At 34.4% G+C, this 23,962-nt stretch overlaps 1 protein-coding gene across 1 annotated transcript; it reads right to left on the minus strand.

The window, feature by feature from the left end:
* Nucleotides 1-515: 515 nt before the first annotated feature.
* KLHL28 (kelch like family member 28) lies at nucleotides 516-23,733 on the minus strand. The gene is made up of 5 exons (XM_024743435.1): nucleotides 23,613-23,733; nucleotides 6,911-7,809; nucleotides 4,193-4,636; nucleotides 2,002-2,210; nucleotides 516-874 (listed from the first exon to the last, which is right to left on the minus strand). The coding sequence occupies exons 2-5, from the start codon at nucleotides 7,807-7,809 to the stop codon at nucleotides 711-713; spliced, it is 1,716 nt and encodes a 571-aa protein (XP_024599203.1). The 5' UTR covers nucleotides 23,613-23,733; the 3' UTR covers nucleotides 516-710.
* Between the last annotated feature and the right edge of the window lie 229 nt (nucleotides 23,734-23,962).

Consider the following 23,962-nt stretch of genomic DNA (forward strand, 5'->3'; position numbering starts at 1 on the left):
GCTTAGCATACCATAGATGGGTAACTAAATTCATCCAGCATTAACCTGCCCATATAAAAAAGGCATACACAGTAAGTATCTGATTGCTTAAAAGAGGACCCGAAATCATGACAGTAAATGCATTTATCTTGCAAACTTATTACATCCCCAGCCCTAAAGCCATTTAGCAGTAAGAATATCCAGGTGACTCAGTATGGCATGTAATTTACAACCCTTAAAAGTACCAGAAAAAAAAAAGCAGCCCTTTGTTTGTTTAAAATGTGAAGCATATGAATTTATATCCAACAGATAGTATCAGCACTCTGTCTAGTCACTCAGTATACTCCAGCATCTAAGTATCTCTCATCCTGGTAAAAAACGGTGCAGAACAAGGAGGGGGAAGAAAGCTAATTTTTTTAAAAAAAGCAGCAAGGTTTTCTCCACATGTACACTTACGAACATAAAACGATTCTATCCCAATATTAGGGAAAAAAAGTGCACAATTCAATTGGCAAGATCTTTTTTTTTTTTTTTTCTTGGATTATCGATTCACTGTATAATCAAGAGCAACCAAAGCTACTTGTCAGTTCAAAGTACCCAACAAAACTTTGAGTCTTCATGCCATTTCAAGTTAAAAAGGAAGCAATGTAGCTTTTGGGCTTCAGAAAACTGGGCATCCTTTCATGCAGCACAAGGTTCATCACTATGCTATTTCCACAAGTCCACACTTGTCAAAGTGCAGTTAATCCAAAATTGCAGCGACAGTATATCATGCCAGCTGAATCCAGCCATGTATCTGAGATAGGGTCATATTTCTGCACGGTATTCAGATAGGAAGACCCTGAGTGACCACCCACTACATAAAGGTAGTTATCAATTACTGCAGCACCAACTCCTAGGAAAGGTGGGTAAAAATAGGGGAAAAAATATGTTAACCATGAAGCAGACTTTGCACTAAATTAAATTTGCATTTAAATGTTTTCTTAAAATACATTTCAACAACCTATTATTAATTATACAAGCAATATAGCAATATGTGCTTACTGGAAAAAGATCCCTTAGTATATGTAAAAGAGCTGAAGTTTTCCTTCATCTCTCCTCAATCCTACTCTCCCTCTCTCCACCACAGTTAAATATTATTAAGAATGTAGTATATATCTTCCCATATGCTTTCTTCTCAATTTATATTTATATTTTTCAAAAATCATTAATTTTTGTTTTCAAATGTGTTAAAATTTTAAACATATATAAACTATATAATTTATGCTTAAAAAATTTTACTTTATATATATATAGTTCTAAAAAGAACAAGGCTACCCAAATATTTTACATTTTCATCGTTTTATGGTTTTCCTTCTCAATGGTACCACAGAAAGTAATCCTAGTAAACAAGCCTTTCAATTTCCTTCATATGTTTATTTTTCAGGAGTTTCTTTAATCATAAATGCAAGGAATACTCCTAAAGCATTTCCACCAGTAACTTAAAACGTTCCTCTTAAAATAATGTGATTTGAGTTTGGGTTTAAGGATAATTTCCTCAAAGGTGTATTTGTTTTTCTTTATGAAACCTGAAACCCAACTCTTTCTAGATCAACTATAACTATACCCCTTTAGGAGGAGAGAACATTTGAAAGTAACGTACAGACTGCTGATGTACAATAAAAAACAAAATAGAACAACCCTAGGATCCTGGGTGTGTGTGCACGTGTGTGTGTAACATATAAAACAATTACATTTGTTACATGGACACAAAGAGCTTCTATAAGATACTTTCTATTATGAGCATTTCTCAAGATGTGTTGTAGAAGTTTAAAAAATAACAATATGCACATTGGCATATTAAAATCACAGTAAAAAAATCTATATAGTTTTGTCTAATCAAGTTGTCAGTCAAGTTTATCACAAAAAAAGTTTTTTCTGGACAAGTAATAATACTGTTATATCCCAAGAAACTACTATTTCAAGAACATCACTATAAAAAATATTGTCCTATATGTTTAGAAATTGGTATGTTATTATTACCTGTTCTGGGTTCTTTCATTGGTCTACACACAGTCCACTGATTTTGATGAGGGTCATATCTTTCAATGCTTGACAAATGTGAAACACCATTATGTCCACCCACCACAAAAATAAAGCCTAGCATGACACCCACACCAAAGTGAATCCTTTTATCTGCCATAGATGCAACCATCTCCCAGGAGTCCTTACTTGGATCATAACGCTCCACACTGCAAATATTCACAAAAGAAAGAATTAATTCACATATCCTTTGTGTCACTCTTCCTACTAAAGCAACTAAAACCCACCAGAGTTTTAAAAGTGCAAACGGACAGATATAAAACAAGAGTAGTTTGTCCCAGATGTTCAGATGTTGCTGATAAAATCACAGGGGTAAAAGCTTACCTTGTAGACTGGTGCAATAATAGCCATACCCTACTCTATTATATTGTACAAGTAGCAAGGTGTATTAAAAGCATGGAGCATTTGAAGTCAGAAAATCTGGGTTCAAGTACTAATATCACATACCTAGACCTATCATTTTGGATTTGTTTCTCCTGGATAAGTCATTTCCTGTAAACATGGGAATAATATAACCTCAAGGATTCATGTAAGAATAAAGTCCAATGAATATACATGTGAAAGGACTCTGAAAATCACAAACTGAAGATAGATGGTTCCTAAAGATACTAAGGATTTTCCACACAGCTAAGGAAAAGGGAAGATGAAGAGAAGGAAAGAAGAGGAATTTTTTTCTTATAGGTGAATTCATGGTGACTAACTGTAAAGCAAACACTACATACTTCATAACACAAACTGGCTAATCATAATGATTATTGTAATGATTATAATAATCAGAGTAATTTATGAGAATTCACAGATTTAAATAAAGTCTGTATGCCAGAGAATTCTTGGCATTTCCGAGTTGCATTATGGAAATTCAAATCAAATCAGAATTTCCAAATAAGCTTTCCTGGAAAATCCCAGAAGGCCTTTAAGCCTACACTTTCCCTGAAGGGGTGCAAAGGCAAGTTGGTTGAGCTTGTTCTGGTCCTAACCTAACTTCTCAAGAAAGCCTAAAGCATTTGAGAGTAAGTTCAGAATAGGGACTAGACCAGACTAGACTAGAAGACTAAACTACAACTATTTCTGAAAGGACACCAGGATAAAAACCGTTAGAGCAAAATCACTAGACAAGAAAAATCCTGTGAAAAACTGTAACAAGAACTCAAACTTCAAAAGCATTATCTCAAAATTAAAGTACTTAACCTTTTATCTTAGAAATTTCTGTTAGCAGCTTTTCAAAAAATAGAAATGCATGTCTGGGTCCCAAATACTTTTCCTTCAACTAAAGGAACAATAAAAAGGGAGAAAAATTTAGCCTACACAGAAATACAAATTTATAGAAGAAATGCTGTTGTGTCATTACTTTCTCAGCCTGTTAACAAACCACCACATACTCTCTTTTATTAAAATGCTCACAATAAATAAAACACATACCACTATTAGAGATATAATACTATTAGAGATAAAATCTTTGGAAGATCGACTTTCAACAAAGGTTCAGAATTATGATTAATTTTCCATATAAGCACTTTATGCTTTTGTTTTTCTTATATATATATTTCTCCTTTATTCAGAGAATACTATAAAATACAGAAATCTCACATTTAAATTTCAGCACAGCTCAGATACATAATGATACATGTATGATTACAGAATAAGAATCCAGAATGGAATATTTAAATAAGGCTTAAAGTTTATGATGTGTTATAATATTGTGTAAGCATATAGAAATTACATTTTCCACTTTTTTATTCTATTAAACAACGTAGTAACAGATCATCCATCCATACACACACATACAGACACACACATTTATACATACACACACCACCCCAAATCTAAAGTTATCTAACTTCATCTTATTTTCAGATTTCTGAATTGTAAAATCTAGTCCATTTATATTGAATGAATGAATGTAAAATTTAATAAAAGGGATTTGAGTTTTAGGTTTGTATTAAATCTCCATGTAAACCAATTACAATTAAACTTGTGGAGCAGGTTAAGTTTCCCAAATGTCTATCAATATTACTTTAAAAATTAAAAAGGGAAGTTCATTCATATACACAAATTGTTTAAAATCCAGAAATCATTGTTAATGATACTTTAAAAAATCTACAAGCATATACAACTTGATTAAGTTAAATACCTGTTCATGTGGGCGGGACCATACCCACCAATGGCATATATCATTCCATCCAACACAGCTGCGGCAAAACAACTTCTTGTTGTAGTCATTGGTGCCACAGGTTGCCACTTTCTTACTTTGGGAATATACTTCTCTACAGATTGTAAATAAGACTGTCCATCATAACCACCTAAAGCATAAAGTTCTCCTGCAAGTACCACTACTCCAAGGGTACTTCGGCTCTCATTCATTCTCTCAAGAGAAGTCCAGGTATTTGTATCAGGATTCCAGCATTCGACTGAATTTTCATGTTTTCTGATAGTGATGCCAGGACGCACGTTAGTTTCAATACCACCTATAACATACACTTTTTGGTCTAAAACGCATATTCCAAATTCATAGCGAGGAATGTTTAGGGGTGCCAAACCAATCCAAGAGTCATTCTGAGGAAAGTACATCTCCACACTAAAGAATAAGCAGAAAAAATTAAATTTAAAACATCAAAATGGCCCATAAACAATATCTGGCAAAACTGAAGATACACGTATGCTCTGATACAGCAATTTCATTCCTGTGTATCTACTCTACTGAATGCCTATTACAGCCAGTTTTGCAAAAGAACACAAATAGAGAAAGGTTTACAGCAGCTCAACACAGTCATCTATCAAAAGGAGAATGGATAAATAAGATGTGGTATACGCACCCCATGACAAAGCAATTCCATTCTTAGATATGCACCCAACAGAAATGCACACATATGTATATGTACAACAGTGTTCACAGTAGCATTATTTGTAATAGTTGAAAACCGGAAACAATCCAAATTTTTCATCAACCATAAAATGGATAAGTAAATTGTGCATATCATATAAGAAAATACTATACAGCAATGAAAATGAACAAACTACAACTACATGTAACAGCGATGAATCTTACACATATAATGTTGAGGGAAACAAGCCAAATTCAAAAGAATATATTCAGTATAGTTTCATTTCTATCAAGTTCAAAAACACTTCTAATCTCTAGATTAGAAATGAGGGTGGTGGTTACCTTTGGGGAGGACAGAGAGGGACCTTAAGGGTGGTTTCTGGGTGTTGTTCATGTTCTTTTCTTGAAATGGTTTGTAATGTTTGCTTTGTGATAATTCATTGAGCTGTACACTTGGAATTTGTGGACTTTTCTGTATATGTGAAACATTTCAATTAATTTTCAGTCATCATATTCATAGTAGAAAGAAAATGTTGTATTATGTCCATCTACTATAATACCATACGCCAACGAAACTAAATGAATTATTTCCTCATGCAATCTCAATTTCATAAACTTACTGCTCAATGATAAAACACATCTCTGAAGAATATACATGGTACTACTGCATTTATATAAAAATGTGTAAAACCTAACTATATACTGGGGCACATATAATATGTGGCAAAATTATAACAAAAAGCAAGGGAATAATACATTAAAAATTCAGAATACTGGTTACTTCTGGGGGAGAGAAGGAGATGGCATCAAGGAGGGGCACAAGGGAACTTTAAAGCTATTGTTAGCCCAATCTCAACAATACTAGTTTTAGACCACAATTAAAATGTACACTGAGACTTTTTAAAAGATAAAGGACATATCAATTGACATTGATAAAACATCAACAGTTTCCTCCTATTGAAGGAAAGAAATGCAATCTACCAAATGTTTCAAAATATTTTAGAATGTTAAATATTCTAATATTTATTCTAATATTTAGAATATTAAATATTAAAGAAATAAATTAAACATAAAAGTTTTCATAAAGCAATCCCATTTAAGGGAAAGGGAAGGTAACATCCAGCTATATTTTCAATGTATAAAAGTTATTTGTATAACACAACATTGTTAATCAACTATACTCCAATATAAAATAAAAATTAAACAAACAAACAAAAAAAGCTACTTGTAGAATGCTCTAAATCAATGATGGCCATGGGCCAAATTCAGCCCACCAGCTACTTTTGTAAGTACAGTTTTATTGGAACACAGCCATGCTCATTTGTTTATGTATTATCTATGGCTGCTCTCGCACTACAATGGCAGACTTGGGTAGTTACAACAGAGACCATATGACAGCGACAAAATTTAAAATATTTACTATTTGGTTCTTTATAGAAGAAGTCTGACAACTCCTACTCTAAGTTATCAGAAAAGAAAGCACTTTTTACTACTGTTGCTAAAACATATTTACGCTGAAGAAAATAAATTGCATATTTATAAATTGCAAATAAATTGATATTTATATCAATATCCTGTTTTTTTTTTTTTTTGGTGGTTACTCTGATTAACTGTATTCATTCAAACATATTCTTGTCCCAGTCTGCTCTCATCACAAATTCCTAGCTCTCCTCTAGCATTTTTTGATATAGCTAGCAATAATAAATCCCCTCTGACCTGGTCTGACTCATATAAAGAAAGATGTAAATGATTTCACAAAGGAAAAAAGGGCATAAAATGGAAGAAAAGTTCATGAATAACCAGGATGGATAAAATTTGTGCACTGGGAGGGAGGAGAGGTGTTTAAAATTGAGAGTGTTGTAGAGAATGGACGATAATGTGATTAAAATAATCAGGTAAGTGATTTAAAAAGAAAACAACAAAAAGAAGCAAATAAACAGGAAAATCAAACTATTTTAAAAATATAATTAGCAAATTTTAAGAGTATAAAATCTATTAGCATCAATCCTTTAAAAGCCTTCTATTTACCTATCCAAACAGGCAAACAGTCCAGATTTTCCTCCTACTGCACAAAGTACTTTGGGAGCACAGCGAGGTCGTGTCACCAAGACTGTCTGATGAGACAGTCTGTGTTCAGGCATAAAGTGGTACTTCAGAGCTTCATTCAAAAGATGTTTACAAGTGCGATCATCACGAATAAGATGATTTGCTTCATATAATCTAGTGAGAAACTTAACACTCAGCAATGGTAATCGTACACTGTTAAGTAGCTGTGCTAAGTATTTCTGGCGTTCTTGGACGTCATACTTGATCCAAGACTCAAGTGCATAAAAAACAGTCTCTTCAGTAGCTACATTCAAACAGTCATTGGAAACAATTTCATCCAAATCAGCATGCGTAAGCTCAAAAAACTCTTCAGTCTGGCAAACTGCTTCAAAATTCTGGCATATGTATTTAGTGGCTGCCAAATAAAGGTCATGACAACCATATGTCTCTGCAAAGCGAGAAATTCCAATACAATTACCAGGATCAAGTTGGCTTTCAAGAAATGCACAACATTCTTTCAGGACAAGTTTTATCTGGAGTAGGTTTGCTGCTGGAAGGAGAGATTCAACTGTGTCCTGTGAAATAAAAACAGTCCCTGTATAGGCATATTCCACAATGGCCTGGAGAGCAGTTTCATCAATGCACTGAAACTCAACCTCACTGTTCTCTTTTTCAGAAAGGTTTCCAGTAAACATAGCTTTGAAATATGGGCTGATGCTGGCAAGTACCACTTTGTGAGCATGGATTTTAACATCACCTACTCGAAGAATGATGTCACAGAGCTCGTGATGTTGACGAAGAAGATTCAAGCCCTGTAGAAGTTGTTCAGAATGTAAGTGGGTTAAGTTAGCAAGCATGTAGGTCGGGGATGTGTGGTCCATCTACAGAAAAACAAAAAGCATAGTTATTTCAAAATAATCTTGCAAATGATTACTTTTACAGGTAGCACAAAATAACTGAGATTTGTTGTTTATCTGCATGTTTGTTGTTTTTTAAATACTAAATACTAGACAGAGGCTTTTAGAGTTAGAAGGGAAGTTAACAATCATTCAACTCCTTTATTATAGATATTAAGCACACTCCGTGCTTCTGGAAGATGAACAAGATTAAAAATAGAAAAGAAGAAAAGAGACTAGAAAGAAAAGAAGAAGAAAAAGTGAGAGGCAATAAGGACTGGGGTAGGTTGAATAATTGTTCCCCCCAAAGACATCTGCATCCTAATCCCTGGAAACTTTGAATGGTACTTTTATGGCAAAAAAAAAAAGACTGTGCAGATATGATTAAGGATTTTGAAATGGGGAGATTATCCTGGGTTATCTAGTTGGGCCCTAAGTGCAATCACATGTACCTTATAAGGAGGCAGAAGGAGATTTGACACAGACAGAAGAAGAGAAGGTAATCTGACCACAGAGAAAGAGATTGGACTGATGCAGCCACAAACCAATTAACATTGGCAGCCACTAGAAGCTGGAAGAGGCAAGGAACACAGTCTTCCCTAGAACCTCCAGAGGGCACAGAGCCCTGCCAACACCTTAATTTCAGCCCAGTGATAATAATTTCAGACTTTTGGCCTCCATAACTGTGACAGAATAAAGTTCTGTTATTTTAAGCAACTGAGTTTGTGGTAATTTGTTATAGCAGCCATAAGAAATCAACACGTGGATACTTCAGAATGGCTCATAGCAGTTGCTTAGAATAGATGAAAGGAATATAAGACATCTACACAATATGAACTCTTTCCTGTCTCATTCATACCTCAAATACAAGCAATGGGGATAATTTTAAAAAGCAGAAAATTTGGTTCCTATTTTAAAAGTATTATCCAATAGACTTAAAAATTCTGAACATTACTAAATAATATAAATGTTGGTAGGACTGGGAGAGTATAGCACTTCATTCCTATGCATTTTTAAGCGCAAATACTAAAACTTTTATCTTCATTAAGAACATCATCATTTCACACTTGTTTCATTTGAATTTTATGTCCATTAACAAATTTTGTTAACATGACCACATTATAGCTGATATCACCAGCCTCCACTTCTGATCTCTCCAACTAATCTTGCACACATCTAACAGAATAATTTTCAATCAGGGTATAGACAAGTCTCAAGAAACTTGTTGGTCTTCCAGTAGGTACTTTATTCCAGAACAGAGTATTGGTAAGAAAACAGCAACCAGAAGGTACATGTTTAGATCTGGGTCTGTTCTTTTTACTTACTATAGTGTTGACCTCTTAAACTTGTTTAACTTCTTTTAGCCTCAGTTTAATGGAAAAAGTTAACATCTAGACTGAAAAGAGAAAAATGAACAACAGGAAAGCAAGTAGATATAGCAAATAAGTGACAGGATTAAGAAAGTAGTCCTAGCTACTTTACATCATTAACTTTACCTTATCTTCATTTTCCTTATCTGTAAAGTGAGATCATAATAATACCAGAACTATATATATCTCCCAAGGTTTTTGAGGATCAAATTAGATAATGCACAGGAACATATAACAAACTGTAAGAGTTATGAGTACAGGGTACTATGGTGAGGCAACAGAAATGTAACAGTATCAGCAAAGAACAGGGACCTTGGAAATATAATGAGTTTTAGTTCTAACTGGGTCATATACTATTATATGGAATTGGTACATTTCTTAATCTAAGTATTAATTTTTTCATCCATAAAATAAGAATACCTCCCACCTATCTCAGAAGGTGACATGAAAATTGTTCTGTAAAGTTTAAAGTTCCACACAACTTGAAGTGCTATGACTACAGCACTTAAGTCTCATTCTCTTCTCATGATCCCCACTTTCACTATTTCCCATTCTTTCCATAATGACCTTTCATTCCAATAAAGCTCATGTAATTACTACAGCTCTATATAAATATTTTCTTACATTTGCCAGATTTTGCCTATAAACTTTCTCCTCTCCCGTGTTCTTTTCATCCAATTCAAATTTTCAAAAGGCTGGTTCAAAATTAACTTCATCTGAAAGTCTATAAACATTTAAGTACTCGATTCCTTTACATGCAATTAATTTAATTTTAAGTGCTGTTTTGTGAAACATACCCCTCTCAACTCTCATTTGTCTGATTCAACAAGAAGATGTTATTCAGGATGAAAAGTGAACAAACAGGAAAGGTGAATGATACAGAAAATAAGAGAAGGAAATGAAAAATGACACCTAGCTAAAACAATGAGATGAGAAAGGGAAATACAAGGCACACTGATTGGAAAGGAAACAAAACTGTCTTTGCTGGCAGATGACATGACTGTCTAGGTAGAAAATCCAGAACAATTAAAAAAAAAAAAAACCCAAGACAGTGGAACTAATAGGCAATTATAGAAAGTTTGCAAGATACAAGGTTAATATAAAAAAGTCAATCAATTTTCTATAAACCAGCAATGAACAAGTGGCATTTGAAATTTAAAACATATAACCATTTACATTAACACCTAAAAATTGAAATACTTAGATATAAATCTAACAAAATTAGGTACGAGATCTATATGAGGAAAACTATAAAACTCTAATAAAAGAAATCAAAGAACTAGCTAAATAAATGGCGAGATATTCCATGTTCATGGATAATATGACTCAACATTATCAAGATGTCAGTTCTTCCTGACTTGCACTTCAGATTCAATGCAATCCCAATCAAAATTCCAGCAAGTTATTTTGTGGATGTTGCAAACTGATTCTAAAGTTTTTATAGGGAGGCAAAAGACCCAGAATAGCCAACTCAATATTGAAAAAGAAGAATAAAGTTGAACAACGGACACTACCCAAATTCAAGCATCATTATAAAGCTGTAGTAACCAAGATGGTGCGGCACTGGTGAAACACAGACAAATAGACCAATGGAACTGAATAGAGAGTCTAGGAACAGACCCGCATAAATACAGTCAACTGATCTTTAACAAAGCAGGAAAGGTAATACGATGGAGAAAAGATAGTCTTTTCAATACATGGTGCTGGAATGTAAAGTAATAAATCAATCTAGACACAGACCTTACTTATATCCTTCACAAAAATTAACTCAAAATGGATCACAAACCTAAATGTAAAATGCAAAACCATAAAACACTTAGACGATAACGCAGGAGTAAATTCTAGATGACCTTGGGTATGGCAATGATTTTTTTTTAGATAAGACACCAAAGGTACAATCCACAGAAGAAAGAATAAGTTGGATGTCTCTATAAAACAAAACAAAACAAAACAAAAAACCACACAAAAGCTTCTACTTTGGGAAAAACAACGTCAGGAGAATGAGAAGACAAGCCACACACTGGGAGAAAATATCTGCAAAAAACCACAACTGATAAAGAACTGTTATTCAAAATAAACAAAGAAATTTTAAAATTAAACAAGAAAAGTAACAATCTGATTAAAAAATGGATTAAAGACCTTAACAGATATCTCACCAGAGAAGATACAGATGGTAAGTAAGCAGATGAAAAGATATTCAAGATCATGTGTCATGAGGGAAATGCATATTAAAACAATGACATACTACCACACACCTATTAGAATGGTCAAAACCAATAATACTGAGAACACCAAATGTTGGACAGAATGTAGGGCAAAAGGAACTTTCATTCATGGCCGTGGGAATGCAAAATTGTACAGCCACTTTGGAAGACACTTTGTTAGCTTCTTATAAAACTAAACATACTCTTACCATACAATCCTGCAATCGTCTTCCTTGGTATTTACCCAAATGAATTGAAAACTTATGTCCACACAAAAACCTGCACATGGATGTTTACTGCAGCTTTACTCTGAAGTGCCAACACTTGGAAGCAACCAAGATGTCCTTCAGTAGATGAATCAATAAACTATGGTACAACAAGACCATGAAATATTATTCAGCGCTAAAAGAAATGAGCTGTCAAGCTATGAAAAGACATGGAGAAAATGTCTTACCAAGTAAAAGAAGCCAATCAGAAAAGGCTATATACCGCAAGATTCCAATTATATGACATTCTGGAAAAGGCAAAACTATGGAGACTGTAAAAATATCAATGGTTGCTAGGAGTTAAGGGGGACGGAGGATGAATAGGCAAAGCACTCAGGATCTTTAGGACAGTGAAATTAATCTATATGATATTATAATGGTAGATATGTATCATTATATATTTGTCCTAACCCACAGAATACAGAACACCAAAAGTGAACCTTATGGTAAATTATGGACTTTGGGTGATAATGACATGTCAATATAAGTTCATCAATTGTAACAAATACACCACCGTGGTGGTGGACGTTGATAATGGGGGAAGGTACACATGTGTTGGGGAAGGGTGTAAACGGGAAACCTCTGTACCTTCCTCTTAATTTTGCTGTGAACCTAAAACTGCTCAAAAAAAATAGTCTTTTAAAAAAGTAAATTTAAAAAAAAAGAGACCTAGCTACCTTATAAGTTCACATCTCTCCCAGACCAAACAATTATGTTCCAAGATATTTAAAAACCTGTGAATGAGATCCCTGAATCATTGCCAGTAACACAAGACAGGAGACTATTTTCAAAACTAAGAGTGTAATTTCTACTAACATTTTGGTAAGGTTAATGTTAATTTCAGATAACACTTTAAAACAAACGATCAAAGGTTTGATATGTGAATACTTAGAAGAGGATGTAGTGATCTCTAAGACTAGGATGCATGAGTTAACAAGAAGACGTGTCACAGATTAATCTTTTTTTTTTCTGATGTATTTAGAAGACTTGCAGATCAGAAAAATATACAATGTTTAACTAGATACTTCTAAAGAATTTTATAATGCTTTTATGATTTTGAGAACAAAACCAAAAAATATAAGCTAGTTCAGTTAACTAAATTAGCAAGTGGTTGGACAACCACACCAGAGTATATACTACTTAATGAAATGAGGTCCACCTGGAGGGAGGTTTCTGATGGTATATCATAAGGCCTAGATGAAGATACTGCAGGCAGGCTCTTCAGCTTTGCAGATGATATGAAGCTGCAGAGGACAGCAAATACATCAGCTAACAAAACATGGATCCCAAAAGACCTGACACCTAATAAGAAGAAATTTAAGAGGGATAAATGTTAAGATTCTATAGTGGATTCCAAAACAACTATACAAGTACAGAAAAAGAGAGAAAAGACTCATCTGTAGGATGTGTTTAAAGGGTTTAGGGATTTTAATTTTAGTAATACTTTAGCACACTAATCTTATGGAGGTTTAAGGTGCGTTAATAGAACTATAATATACAGAACTAGAGAGGAGACATTCCACTTGGCTCTGCAAATGTCAGACCACATCTGGAATACAGATTTGGAGTACCATCCTTTAAAAGGGATCTAAACAAAGTAAAAGGCCTGATGAAGAGAAGAAATTCAAGACATCTTATGGGTGTTGAGTCAAAAAAAAAAAAAAAGGAAATCTGAGAGTTATGTGAAAAACCAAAGGGTGAAACTTACTCAGTAATAATACAATAATATAGGATTGTTTTGAGGATTAAATGCATTTACGCATATAAAGTGCTTAGAATAGTGCCTATCAGTAAGCTCGTGATAAATCTTATTTATTAATAAGTTATCTTATTACTAGTGATTTTTTTTACATTGTTTGCTTAAGAGGTATTTTGCTTTCTATGTTGTACCATCTCTTACTACTGGGTAAAAAATCTACTTTGTACAAGGTACCATCTTTGTACAAGATGTCAGTGGACATCTTGGACCACACAAAGTATTGAAGAATTGTTGATTCTCAAATCAAGTTAATGAGTTATTGGTTAGATTCATTTTTAGTATAAATAGAAATCATACAGTAATAGATCTTTATACTAATTTTGTATATCCAATTCAAGACTGGTAAATTACCATCAACATGATATAAAAGCATACTACGATATTGATTTGTAAATATACATACACACACATATATATGTACACATGCAACACATCAAAGAACATATGTTTGTGTGTATATATGACACATATCCAGATATGCAGGATGGTATAATTTTAAGAGACTGGGCTCTGGAATCAGGTGCCTAGGGTTACAATATTGTTTGTACTATTTAATAGCTATATGACCTTGGGAAAGTGGTCTTAAAGTCTCAGTTTTCTCATCTGTAAAGCACAGACAAAATAGTACACATAGCACTCAATAACCATTAGGTGCTATTTATTATTATCATTATCTTCCTTAAGAAGACTCGGTTTTTGCCAGCTAAACCCATGTGACTCCCTTCCACACTCACCAAAAATGGAACAAAGCTTACTTACTGTCAAATGAATAAATACAAACAGGGCAAGGCCAAAACCTGACTAATTTGACCAGAAAAGATACAGCGAGCCACTTTTAAACAGTTTATTACTTACAGACAGTGAAAGAAGACTAAGCTCCCTGGATCCTTGTCCCACATACTAAAAAGGACAACACAGAAACAAAAGGGGCTGGACGGCAGCAATACAAGTTGTGAAGAACCCAAACTACAGCAGCAGTAGTTTTATATTCTGGAGCTCTATTCTGCGGGGCAGCGGGACACGAAAGTCCCATACCTCATCACACCAGGGAGGTAAAGAGAAACTGTCTGATGGCAGACTCCCAGGGGTGACAGAGAGGTAGGTCAGAGATGGCCTTGCAGCAGCTCCTTAAAGACCATCCATTCTCTCATGTTCCAGGAGAATCGCAAGGTGTTCCAAGACTCAGATAAGCTTCAGCCACAGTCCAAGCTTTTGCCTATGTGGACACATGCAATGTCACCAGAATGCCAGGATGAAGCTATTCCCCTACACTTATACCCTCTGTAGTAGTTTTCCTTTATCTCACTTTCCTATTACCCCCCAAAATAATAAAAATGATCAAAGGTTTAAAAACCACTCAAGAAGGATACTGGTAAAGATGACTTCATAAAAGAAAACCCACACATACTTCTATCATTGTACTGGATTCAAATGACATGATGTTTAATCCCTTTAAGAAGTATTGAGAATAAAGTTTAAGAGATTATACTCTTAACATGTAACCAAAACAATTTGAACTAAGAACTTTAAAAGGGCAAGGTAAATATAGGGAACTTAAAATGAATTACATTGGAGGTTTGCCATAACATCACTCTTAACATTTTAAATTTGACTCCTTTTCTCTCTCCAGAAATCTGACTTAAGAGAAATTAACAGAACTTTAAAAAGAGAGAGCTTTAAAACAATGGTTCTCCAAATACGATCCTTGCACCAACAGCATCAGCATCACCTAGGACCTGCTAGAAATGCAAATTCTAGAGCTCAACCACACATCTAAGGAATCAGAAACTAAGGAAGGGGCAGCAATCTGTGTTTTAAGAATGCATTAGTATTTTTATGCATGCTAATGTTTGAGAATCGGTTAAAATATTTCCAGCACAAGTGTTAACTGCTTAAAAATTATAGCAAATTATAACTGTTACTCCTTCAAAATTATGAATTACAACTGTGACTATACTTGGTTCTTAGTTATTTACCCGTAAATGGCTAAAGATAACTCACAGAAGCAATAATTCCTAATCTTCAAAACCTAACCTTTGTCAGTTTTACAGTGGCAGTTTCATTTATCTCAATAACAACCTTGTGCAGAATGAAGAACAAGTACCATAGAAAACAGGAAAGAACAGTGAGGAAAAGTGTGAATTTCAGGGCCAGAGAGATTAGTGGGTTTAAGTCAACATTTGACTACTTAATAGCTGTAGACTTTGGGCAAATTACTTATTCTAAACTTGAACTTTCTCATCTGTAAAATTTGTTGTGGATTAAATAGAATGTTTGGTTTGGAGAAACAAATCAATGGTGAAAAATAGAAAATACAGAAATAGATAATTTAATATATGCAAATTTAGTTTATGATAAAGGCAGCATCTCAAAATCAGTGAGGAAAAGAGGGACTTTTAAATAAACATGTTGGGATAACTGAGCCTCAGGAAAATAGATAAAATCAGATCCCTTCCACATATCTATGCCAGGATAAATTCCTTATGGATCAAAGGTATAAATGTAAAAAATGGAATTATACAAGTATTAGAATAAAATGGAGTGAATTCCTCTATAACTTGAGATTAGAGAACAGTTTCCTAACTATGGTACAAAACCCAGGGGCAATAAGTTAAAAAGTAGATCATATCAATTACATTAAAAAACTTTGAATAGCTAAAAAAATCATAAGCAAAGAACAAAATATAAATGAGACTGAGAAAAAAATTACAATATATATAAAAGATGTATCAGCAATAAATAAAACATTCCTAAAATACTCTAGCCCTATAGAAAAATTAGGCTGAAGAAATGAACAGATGGTTAAAAAATACAAATGGTTCTTAAGTATATGAAAAATCACTCAACTTCAGTTATAATCAAATGAATTAAAACTATATGGAGTTAACAATTCTCTCCTGACAATATACTCTCGGTGAGGCCACAAGAAAGAGGCACACTCATACATCCTTGTGGAAATGCTGAATGATACGGACCTCTGGAGATAAATTTGGTAAGTTTAGCAAAATTACATTTGCATTTACCCTTTGATCCAACAATCCTACTTCTAAAAATTTATCCAAAAAATACACTGGCAAAAAATATATAAAGGCAAATGCATAAGGTAATAATTGTAGGTCTATTTGTACAAGCTAAAGAATAATACCTTACGCTTTTGTACTTTCATATTTGAGAGACCAAGAGGCAACTGACCAAGAATTTTACAACTCTAATGCCCACCAACCAAAGAATGGCTGAAAAAAACTATGGCACATCCACACAATGGAGTACTATGCAGCTGTGAATAGAAATGAGGAATCTCTGCATATACAACTCTGCAGGATCTCCCTGATCCAAGCAAGGAAGAGAAATGTGTGTATAGTATGTCACTATTTATCTAAGAAAGGGGAGGTTACAAATATACATACTCACTTACTTTTTTTTTTAAAAAAAGGAAATATTACATGGTATATTTTTTAAAAGGTTACCTAACAGAGAAGGGAGAGAAAAGAGTGGAGAGGATAGAGATAGAAGCTACACATCTTTGAATATATCCCATTTATTGATTTGACTGTGGAATTAGGGAATTATTTTACACAATTATAAAGCAAAATTAAACCTTAAAAACACAATCCATAAGAAACTTGAAAATAAAAGGAAGCAAAGGAACCCAATGTTCATCTAGTTAGTAGCCTAACCATACCATTCCAAATAACCTTAAAACAGTAATTTGATAGTCCATCCCTAGTGGGGTATGCCCTAAAAATTTTTACACCACTTTCAGTAATCACATTGTTGTTGAGAGTGTTATTTGTATTCTGAAACTGTTACTGTGCATTGCCACAATGCATAATTACATGACATTTCTAATTCTATCATCCCTAGAGTCATTTGTGATCTGGGATTCTCAATATGGGAGAAGAGAAAGATGTAAGACTGAGACATTAAATATAAACCTTGTAGTCTGATTTTGAATTAAAATATTAGAATATATATAGAAACAACATTATATATACTAATACACATGTATATACATATGAAATATATGAGATATACAAATGTATAAAATGTACCTTAAGAAAAAAATTGTATTTCCTAGCTCTACTGAAAAGGGCTAGAAATTACAACCAACCCAGTAGCAAAGAGCACTCCTCCTAGCACCAGATGTGGTCCCTAAATATTGTTTCCCTCCAAGGGAACAGAACTCCTTGGAAAAATGGCTGATTCCAGACCTGCGGCAGAAAATGTCACCATAAATTTGGAATCTTTACATACTAGGTAGCAATAAAGCTATCAATGATGTCTAAGGTCATAAAAAAAACTTAGGAGCCAAACTGAATAGGCTTCTCATTAGTCAAAGAGATGGGACAAACTGATCATCAATCATAGTAACTGCAATTGATTAAAACACAGCAGACATGCTTAAATCCATGAGTTCATAATGATAATAAAATTACGATAATTTTTAAAAAAGTGATCACCACTGGAGGATGCTAATGAATCAACTCATTATTTGAAACCTAGCAAATAAAGGGAAAGAATCAAGCATTTATCATGCCTTTCCTATAACAAATGTACCACTGGGTTACCAAATAGATGAGGATAAGTTTTTCTTTATAAAAGTACTCCAGTTATTAAAGAAGGAATGGTAGAGTATCACCATTTTACAATCTTAATGAATTAATAGAGGTAGGCATTGATTATAAACAGCTGCTAATGTCACAAAAACAGAGACAACCAGACATCAGGGTCTTCTGATGGAAGATCATAATACCACCTATAAATACTTTTGCATACTCCCACTCACCACACACACACACACCCCAAAATCAAACATGTAGTCAACAAACTAGATCCAACTATTAATTTATAAGAAATAAAGAAAACAGAAAAAGCATGTTAAACTATAACAGAAGGATGCAATCAGCAAAAACATCCTGTGAGAAATTTTATGGCATAAATAACGGCTTCAACAAATAAATGGAAAGAAATAGGATGAAAATGAACCTACAGATTACTATAAACTTAAAAGACATTATCAACCAAATACAACCTGTGATTCATACAGGTGCATGCACACACATATCATATACATACACACAACATTTAGGAGACAACTGGGAATTTTGTACCCTGACTGTATTATTGATTATATTAACTAATCACTGTTATTTCATTCTTTGTTGTTGAACAGTAATACCATAGCTTTGTTTTTAAGAGTTTTTATCTTTTACAAATACATACTGAAATATTGGTAGATAAAATGATGTCAGGGACTGGCTTCAAATTAATATAGGATGAGGGATTGGATAGAAATGGATATGATGCCATGAGTTGATACCTGCTGAAGCTGGGTGACAGGTACATAAGGGTTCATTACATTATTCTACAATTGCATGTTTATGAGATTTTGTACAGGAAAAAAGAAAGAAAAAAATATATGGCACTAAACTTCACATAAGACTTACAGATGAAGAACCTGAAGTTCAGAGAGTTTAGATGAATTAACAAGATCACACATTTAGTTAAGACGTTACTGGGACTATAATGTTTTCTTAACCTTAGAACAATGTTCTTTACATATTACATTAAAAAAAATTACAATGCTGATCAGTGTTGACCTGCTTAAAATATTTACTGAACCAATTTATAATTGTTGCTATTCCTGATAAGACTAAATTATTCTATAAAGAGCATCTAGAATATCTTTGATTGCCATAATGTACCAGCTACTGTTCTAAGCTTTTTACATGTATTAACTCCATTCATCCTCAGAGTAACACCATGAGATAGGCACCGTTATTATTATTATCCCCATATAACAGATGAAGAAATCTGAGGCACAGAGAAATTAAGCCCAAGGCAAGATTTAAACCTTTGCACTCTGTCTCCAGAGTTCTTAAATACTATGTTATACTGCCTCACTTATAAACTCATAATTTCTTTTATTTTTTATTTTTTTGCGGTACGCGGGCCTCTCACTGTTGTGGCCTCTCCCGTTGCGGAGCACAGGCTCCGGACGCGCAGGCTCAGCGGCCATGGCTCACGGGCACAGCCGCTCCGCGGCATGTGAGATCTTCCCGGACCGGGGCACGAACCCGTGTCCCCTGCATCGACAGGCGGACTCTCAACCACTGCGCCACCAGTGAAGCCCCAAAACTCATAATTTCTTAATCTTATTCAAGTTTTAACTCAAACAAGAAACTAGAAAGGTACAGAACAGAAACCCAAAAAGGACAGATCATATACATATATATAAAATACACACACACACACACACACTATGTCGATCAGATACAAGAATACATCAGAGCTTTAAAATGAAATAAAGAGAGGTCCATGGAACAATCATTCCCTTCTGTTATTTATATAATAGTAGGATTGATTCTTCTTCCCCCACATCCCTGCCATACTTTTTTGTTTTTAATTTTGGTACCATAAAACAAATACTTAGGAGTACTCTAAATCCAGGTAACTGGATTGATTAGTCAAAATTGAATAAATGGTATCCATTTGAAAAGTTTTAAAAAGGTAATAGCATTGTACTTCACTTCTAATCACATTATTACATAAATATCCACAATATAAAGATAACATTAGATAAGTTTAAAATAAAATCAAACATTCCATAGTCTACAGCAGCTTCACAATTTTAGATTCTGAAATCAAGCTATTAAAGGTCAAGTTGTGAGTTAGTATACTTAATTGACACCTAAGCTACAAAACAGTGGTGCTGAAATCAGCTGGGAGGCAATTATCTGCTACAAAGAGAGCAAATAAATGGTCAAGAGAAATAAGAATTGTTTAAATTTCTTTCCCACAGTTCAATTTTCCTCACAGAAGAATTCAACTAATGATGGCATAATAATATTGACAGTGAGCCTATGGAACAAGTTGGCATATTTTCCTTTTCTCTGAGATTGACTTTCATTATATCTAGAGAAACAAAAGTAAAATTAGAAGCCTGTTATAATACCAGTCATTATATCATAGAATCCAAAATAACACAGAAGAAAGCAAGTCCCCAAAGCCATTACTACATCCACTAAAAGCTCTAAGTTACATAATTAAACCATCTACTGAAAAACTGGTTAGAAAAAATGTGAAATCCTGTTAACAAACAGATTAGTGCTTAAAATGCAACCAAAAATTTTTTTTGTTTAAAAGTAGCATTTTGACTCAGAAATGCACAATGGATTTGGAGCATAAACCTAAGTAAATGAAATATAAAACTGATACACATCAAGAAAAACTGTTTAATCCTACATGTATAAAAATAAGCTATAATTTCTTAACCTGATTAAAGTTGTGACTCAAACAAGAAACCAAAAGGGTTCAGAAAATAAACCCAAAGACGAAGATTAAAATACATATAATCAAATAATACATAATAATAGATATGAGTGATTAATGATGGAAAAATCTAATTTTATCCTATAGTTTCAACACTCTCCCCCACCAAAAGTTTTCCAAAGCTCTAAGCAAATAGCTAAATTGACTCATTTGAGTAATTACTTTCTGATGCAAACACCCACAAAATGTGCCACAGTACAAATGTAGATGATGTAACCTCAAAAAATTGTTGTGAGGATTCAATGAGTTAATATTCATTAAGTACCCAGCAAAGTGTATGGCACGCAGCAAACACTCAAATAATAGTGTAATTATAATTACTTGTTAATGTTAATAGCACCTTTCATTTCCACAGCAATTCTTCACAGTAATTTCTTAAACTATACAAAATTCTTAACAGTTTACAGAATTCAAACTGGTTTCCAATATTCCTGGATGTCTGTAAAATCTGAGTAAGAACAAGGAAAAAACTATAGTGGTTCATCCAACCAATTAATATTTTATTCTGACTGTGGAAATAAAGGATGCTTTTAGGGCAATTGTTTACCTTAACTTCAGCTCAAAAAATTAAGGTATGTATCAGAAACATTCCTTAATTTAACTAACTAATCCATTAATTTAAGTAAACTTTCTTGAACTTACTGAAATTATCTTGAAATTATTATTTTAATTTCTTTTATCTGAATTTGCTATTTTCAATGTATTCTTAATTACTCCCTTTCAACTTTCAGAGGTGTACTATTAATACACCTAATAGTGTATTCCACTGTTCTGGAATTTGATTTAAAAATTTTTATCCTACCTCTCTATATAGTTAAATATAAAAGACTTTTCTAGTCAGTACACAATTCCTAGAATTCAAGAATAAGATTTTTTAAAAATCTGCTTCATAATAGAAATAAACAGAATATACATTAATTGGATGAGATTTATTTTCCACAAAATAACTCTTAAAGATAGTAATATATGGGATGCTGATAAGGTCCCATTTCCTGGTCCCATCCACCATGAAGACTAATGCATCTTCCAAGTCTTCATCAAGGAAATTAAAGGTAACAGATATAAAATAGACTGCAATCTATAACATAGTGATCTACAGGGCCCTGAGAAAAGGGGTCAAAATGAAAACTCACCGTGCTTTGTTCCAAGGAAAAGGGTATAACTAGTTGATTTAAGTATCCAAGCCCCTTGTAAAAGTATTCTTTATAGAGAGAAGGGGTAATTCTTAAGCTTCTACCATAATTTTGATGATGATATATAATTCAGGACTTTCCAAGTTCACTTTCTTTGTTCCACGATTACCAAACAACTTCCCAAGTTCTTGCATACAGGAAAGAGTGCACTGGATTTTCAACCAAAAAATTCTGATTACTGGAAAGGGTTATCTTCTATTCCAACATAAACTGGCATTCTAATGTGTACATTCTGATGGGTACATCATTCTTTTAGTTAAGTCTGAATTGAGTTCCTGAAGTCTGAGCATACATGAGTAAAAGTATAAATTTGAACTTTTTACGTTGGAAATATGAGAACTAGACATTCCTTCTCATTGACAACTTCTAAAATCATCTCTTGGTTTTCACTCCCCTGCCCTTACCCTGCCTCTAAAATTAAAAAAAAAATTTTTTTTTCTTTTTAGTTAAACCAAATTTAGGCAGATTCATTTAAACACCAAAATGACTAATTAAAATCAAAGTAACAACCTAGAACTTAAACCAAAACAGAAGGATGCATGTTTACACAAGCCCCATTTACATTTACTCTACTCCCAAAAGAAAGGGGAAAAAGAAAAGAAACCTCTAATAATCAAATTGTGCTTTAAGACAACACCCAGAAGTTATTTTTGAACTTCCATTATCCAGCAAAAATTATTTATAAAGAGGTTTGGTATGCTAAGACTTAAAAAAGTATTTAAGAGACATGTGGTACAGAACAGGGTAGGAACACTTGCATTTTAAGTGCATAAATTGTGGACTTCAAATGATAACAGACATTTCTCACTGGGTCATTCAAAAGCAACTGTATTATTCCTTCCCCAAAATATTTTCTTCCACACTCCAAAGAACTCAGCCTCACACCAGGCATTCCAGCTCTTCAACTGTTTCCGCTTAAGTTTAATTACAAGAAGGAAAAAATGCTCACCAAATTCACAGTTCGCCTAAAACAAAGAAACGTCTATTATCAACTCTAAATCTACAGGGCAGAATTCTCTTAGGACCGTGATGCCAAGAACTTCAACAGCAACTGAAATTCTTTGCCATCTCGGTTTCCAGGATACTGAAAGGCTGCAGAGACGCGGGAGGATCCTGCAGGGAGGCTGGGGCTGCGGAGGGAACGGGAGAGGGGAAGGGGTGAGTCCCACAGAGGAACTGCATTAGACTTTGAGAACCTATGAGGGAAAGAAAGTTAGCTACAAGGAAAAACAGATTTATCTCCAGATCAAGTACGTTTTCAAAGAGAGCTTAAAGTGATGAGGACAAGGAAAAATGACAGAAAACCACTGACAGAAAACCATTAACCCTCCAAAACCGGAGGGTAAGCGAAGTAGGAAAAGGGAGTTGCGGGGGAGGGCGAGGAGAGTAAAGGCCTAAAATACCAGGATTTGAAAAAAAGTACGCGAGCTCTGAGCTTGGCCTTGGGCCGGATCTCCCGTCCCGGTAAGCGGACGGCAGGCGGAAAGGATCGCACTTAGGGCTGTAGATAGCAACGCGTTTACAACGGTTGAGCCCTGCACAAGAAGATGTCGCCTCTCTCCCTGCTTGCTACCGTTCATTTCTTTACATCTTATTCCAGCACCAGCGGCACTCCAGCAGAACTCTGCCAAAGCCTGCGCCGCAGGACAGCAAAAGGAAAATACCTGAGTCCCCGGAATCACGCCCGCAGTAACAGGAGGAGGAGCCGTGGACAACAGGAACCCTGGCAAGATCCTCTTTTGCCTTTAGTCAAATCCCAGTTCTTACGGGTGGGGCGGGAACTTCCGCCCTGAGCGAGGAGAGCGTCACTTCCCCTTAATGCCTTTTCTCTTCCTCGCCTTCTCCGCTCCAGATTCGCTCATTACGTTCGCAACGTTTTCACTTCCTTTTCCAGGGGCCTCCTGCCTAGTCCGATCTTCCGGTGTGGACTACATGACCCAGCATTCATCACGGCAGATTGATTTCCGGGTCAAGAGGCCCCGCGCTGGGTACATCACCATGGAAGCGATCGGTT

This window comes from Neophocaena asiaeorientalis, unplaced genomic scaffold (genome assembly GCF_003031525.2).
Source record: "Neophocaena asiaeorientalis asiaeorientalis breed wild unplaced genomic scaffold, Neophocaena_asiaeorientalis_V1.1 scaffold107, whole genome shotgun sequence".
Lineage (NCBI taxonomy): Eukaryota > Metazoa > Chordata > Mammalia > Artiodactyla > Phocoenidae > Neophocaena > Neophocaena asiaeorientalis.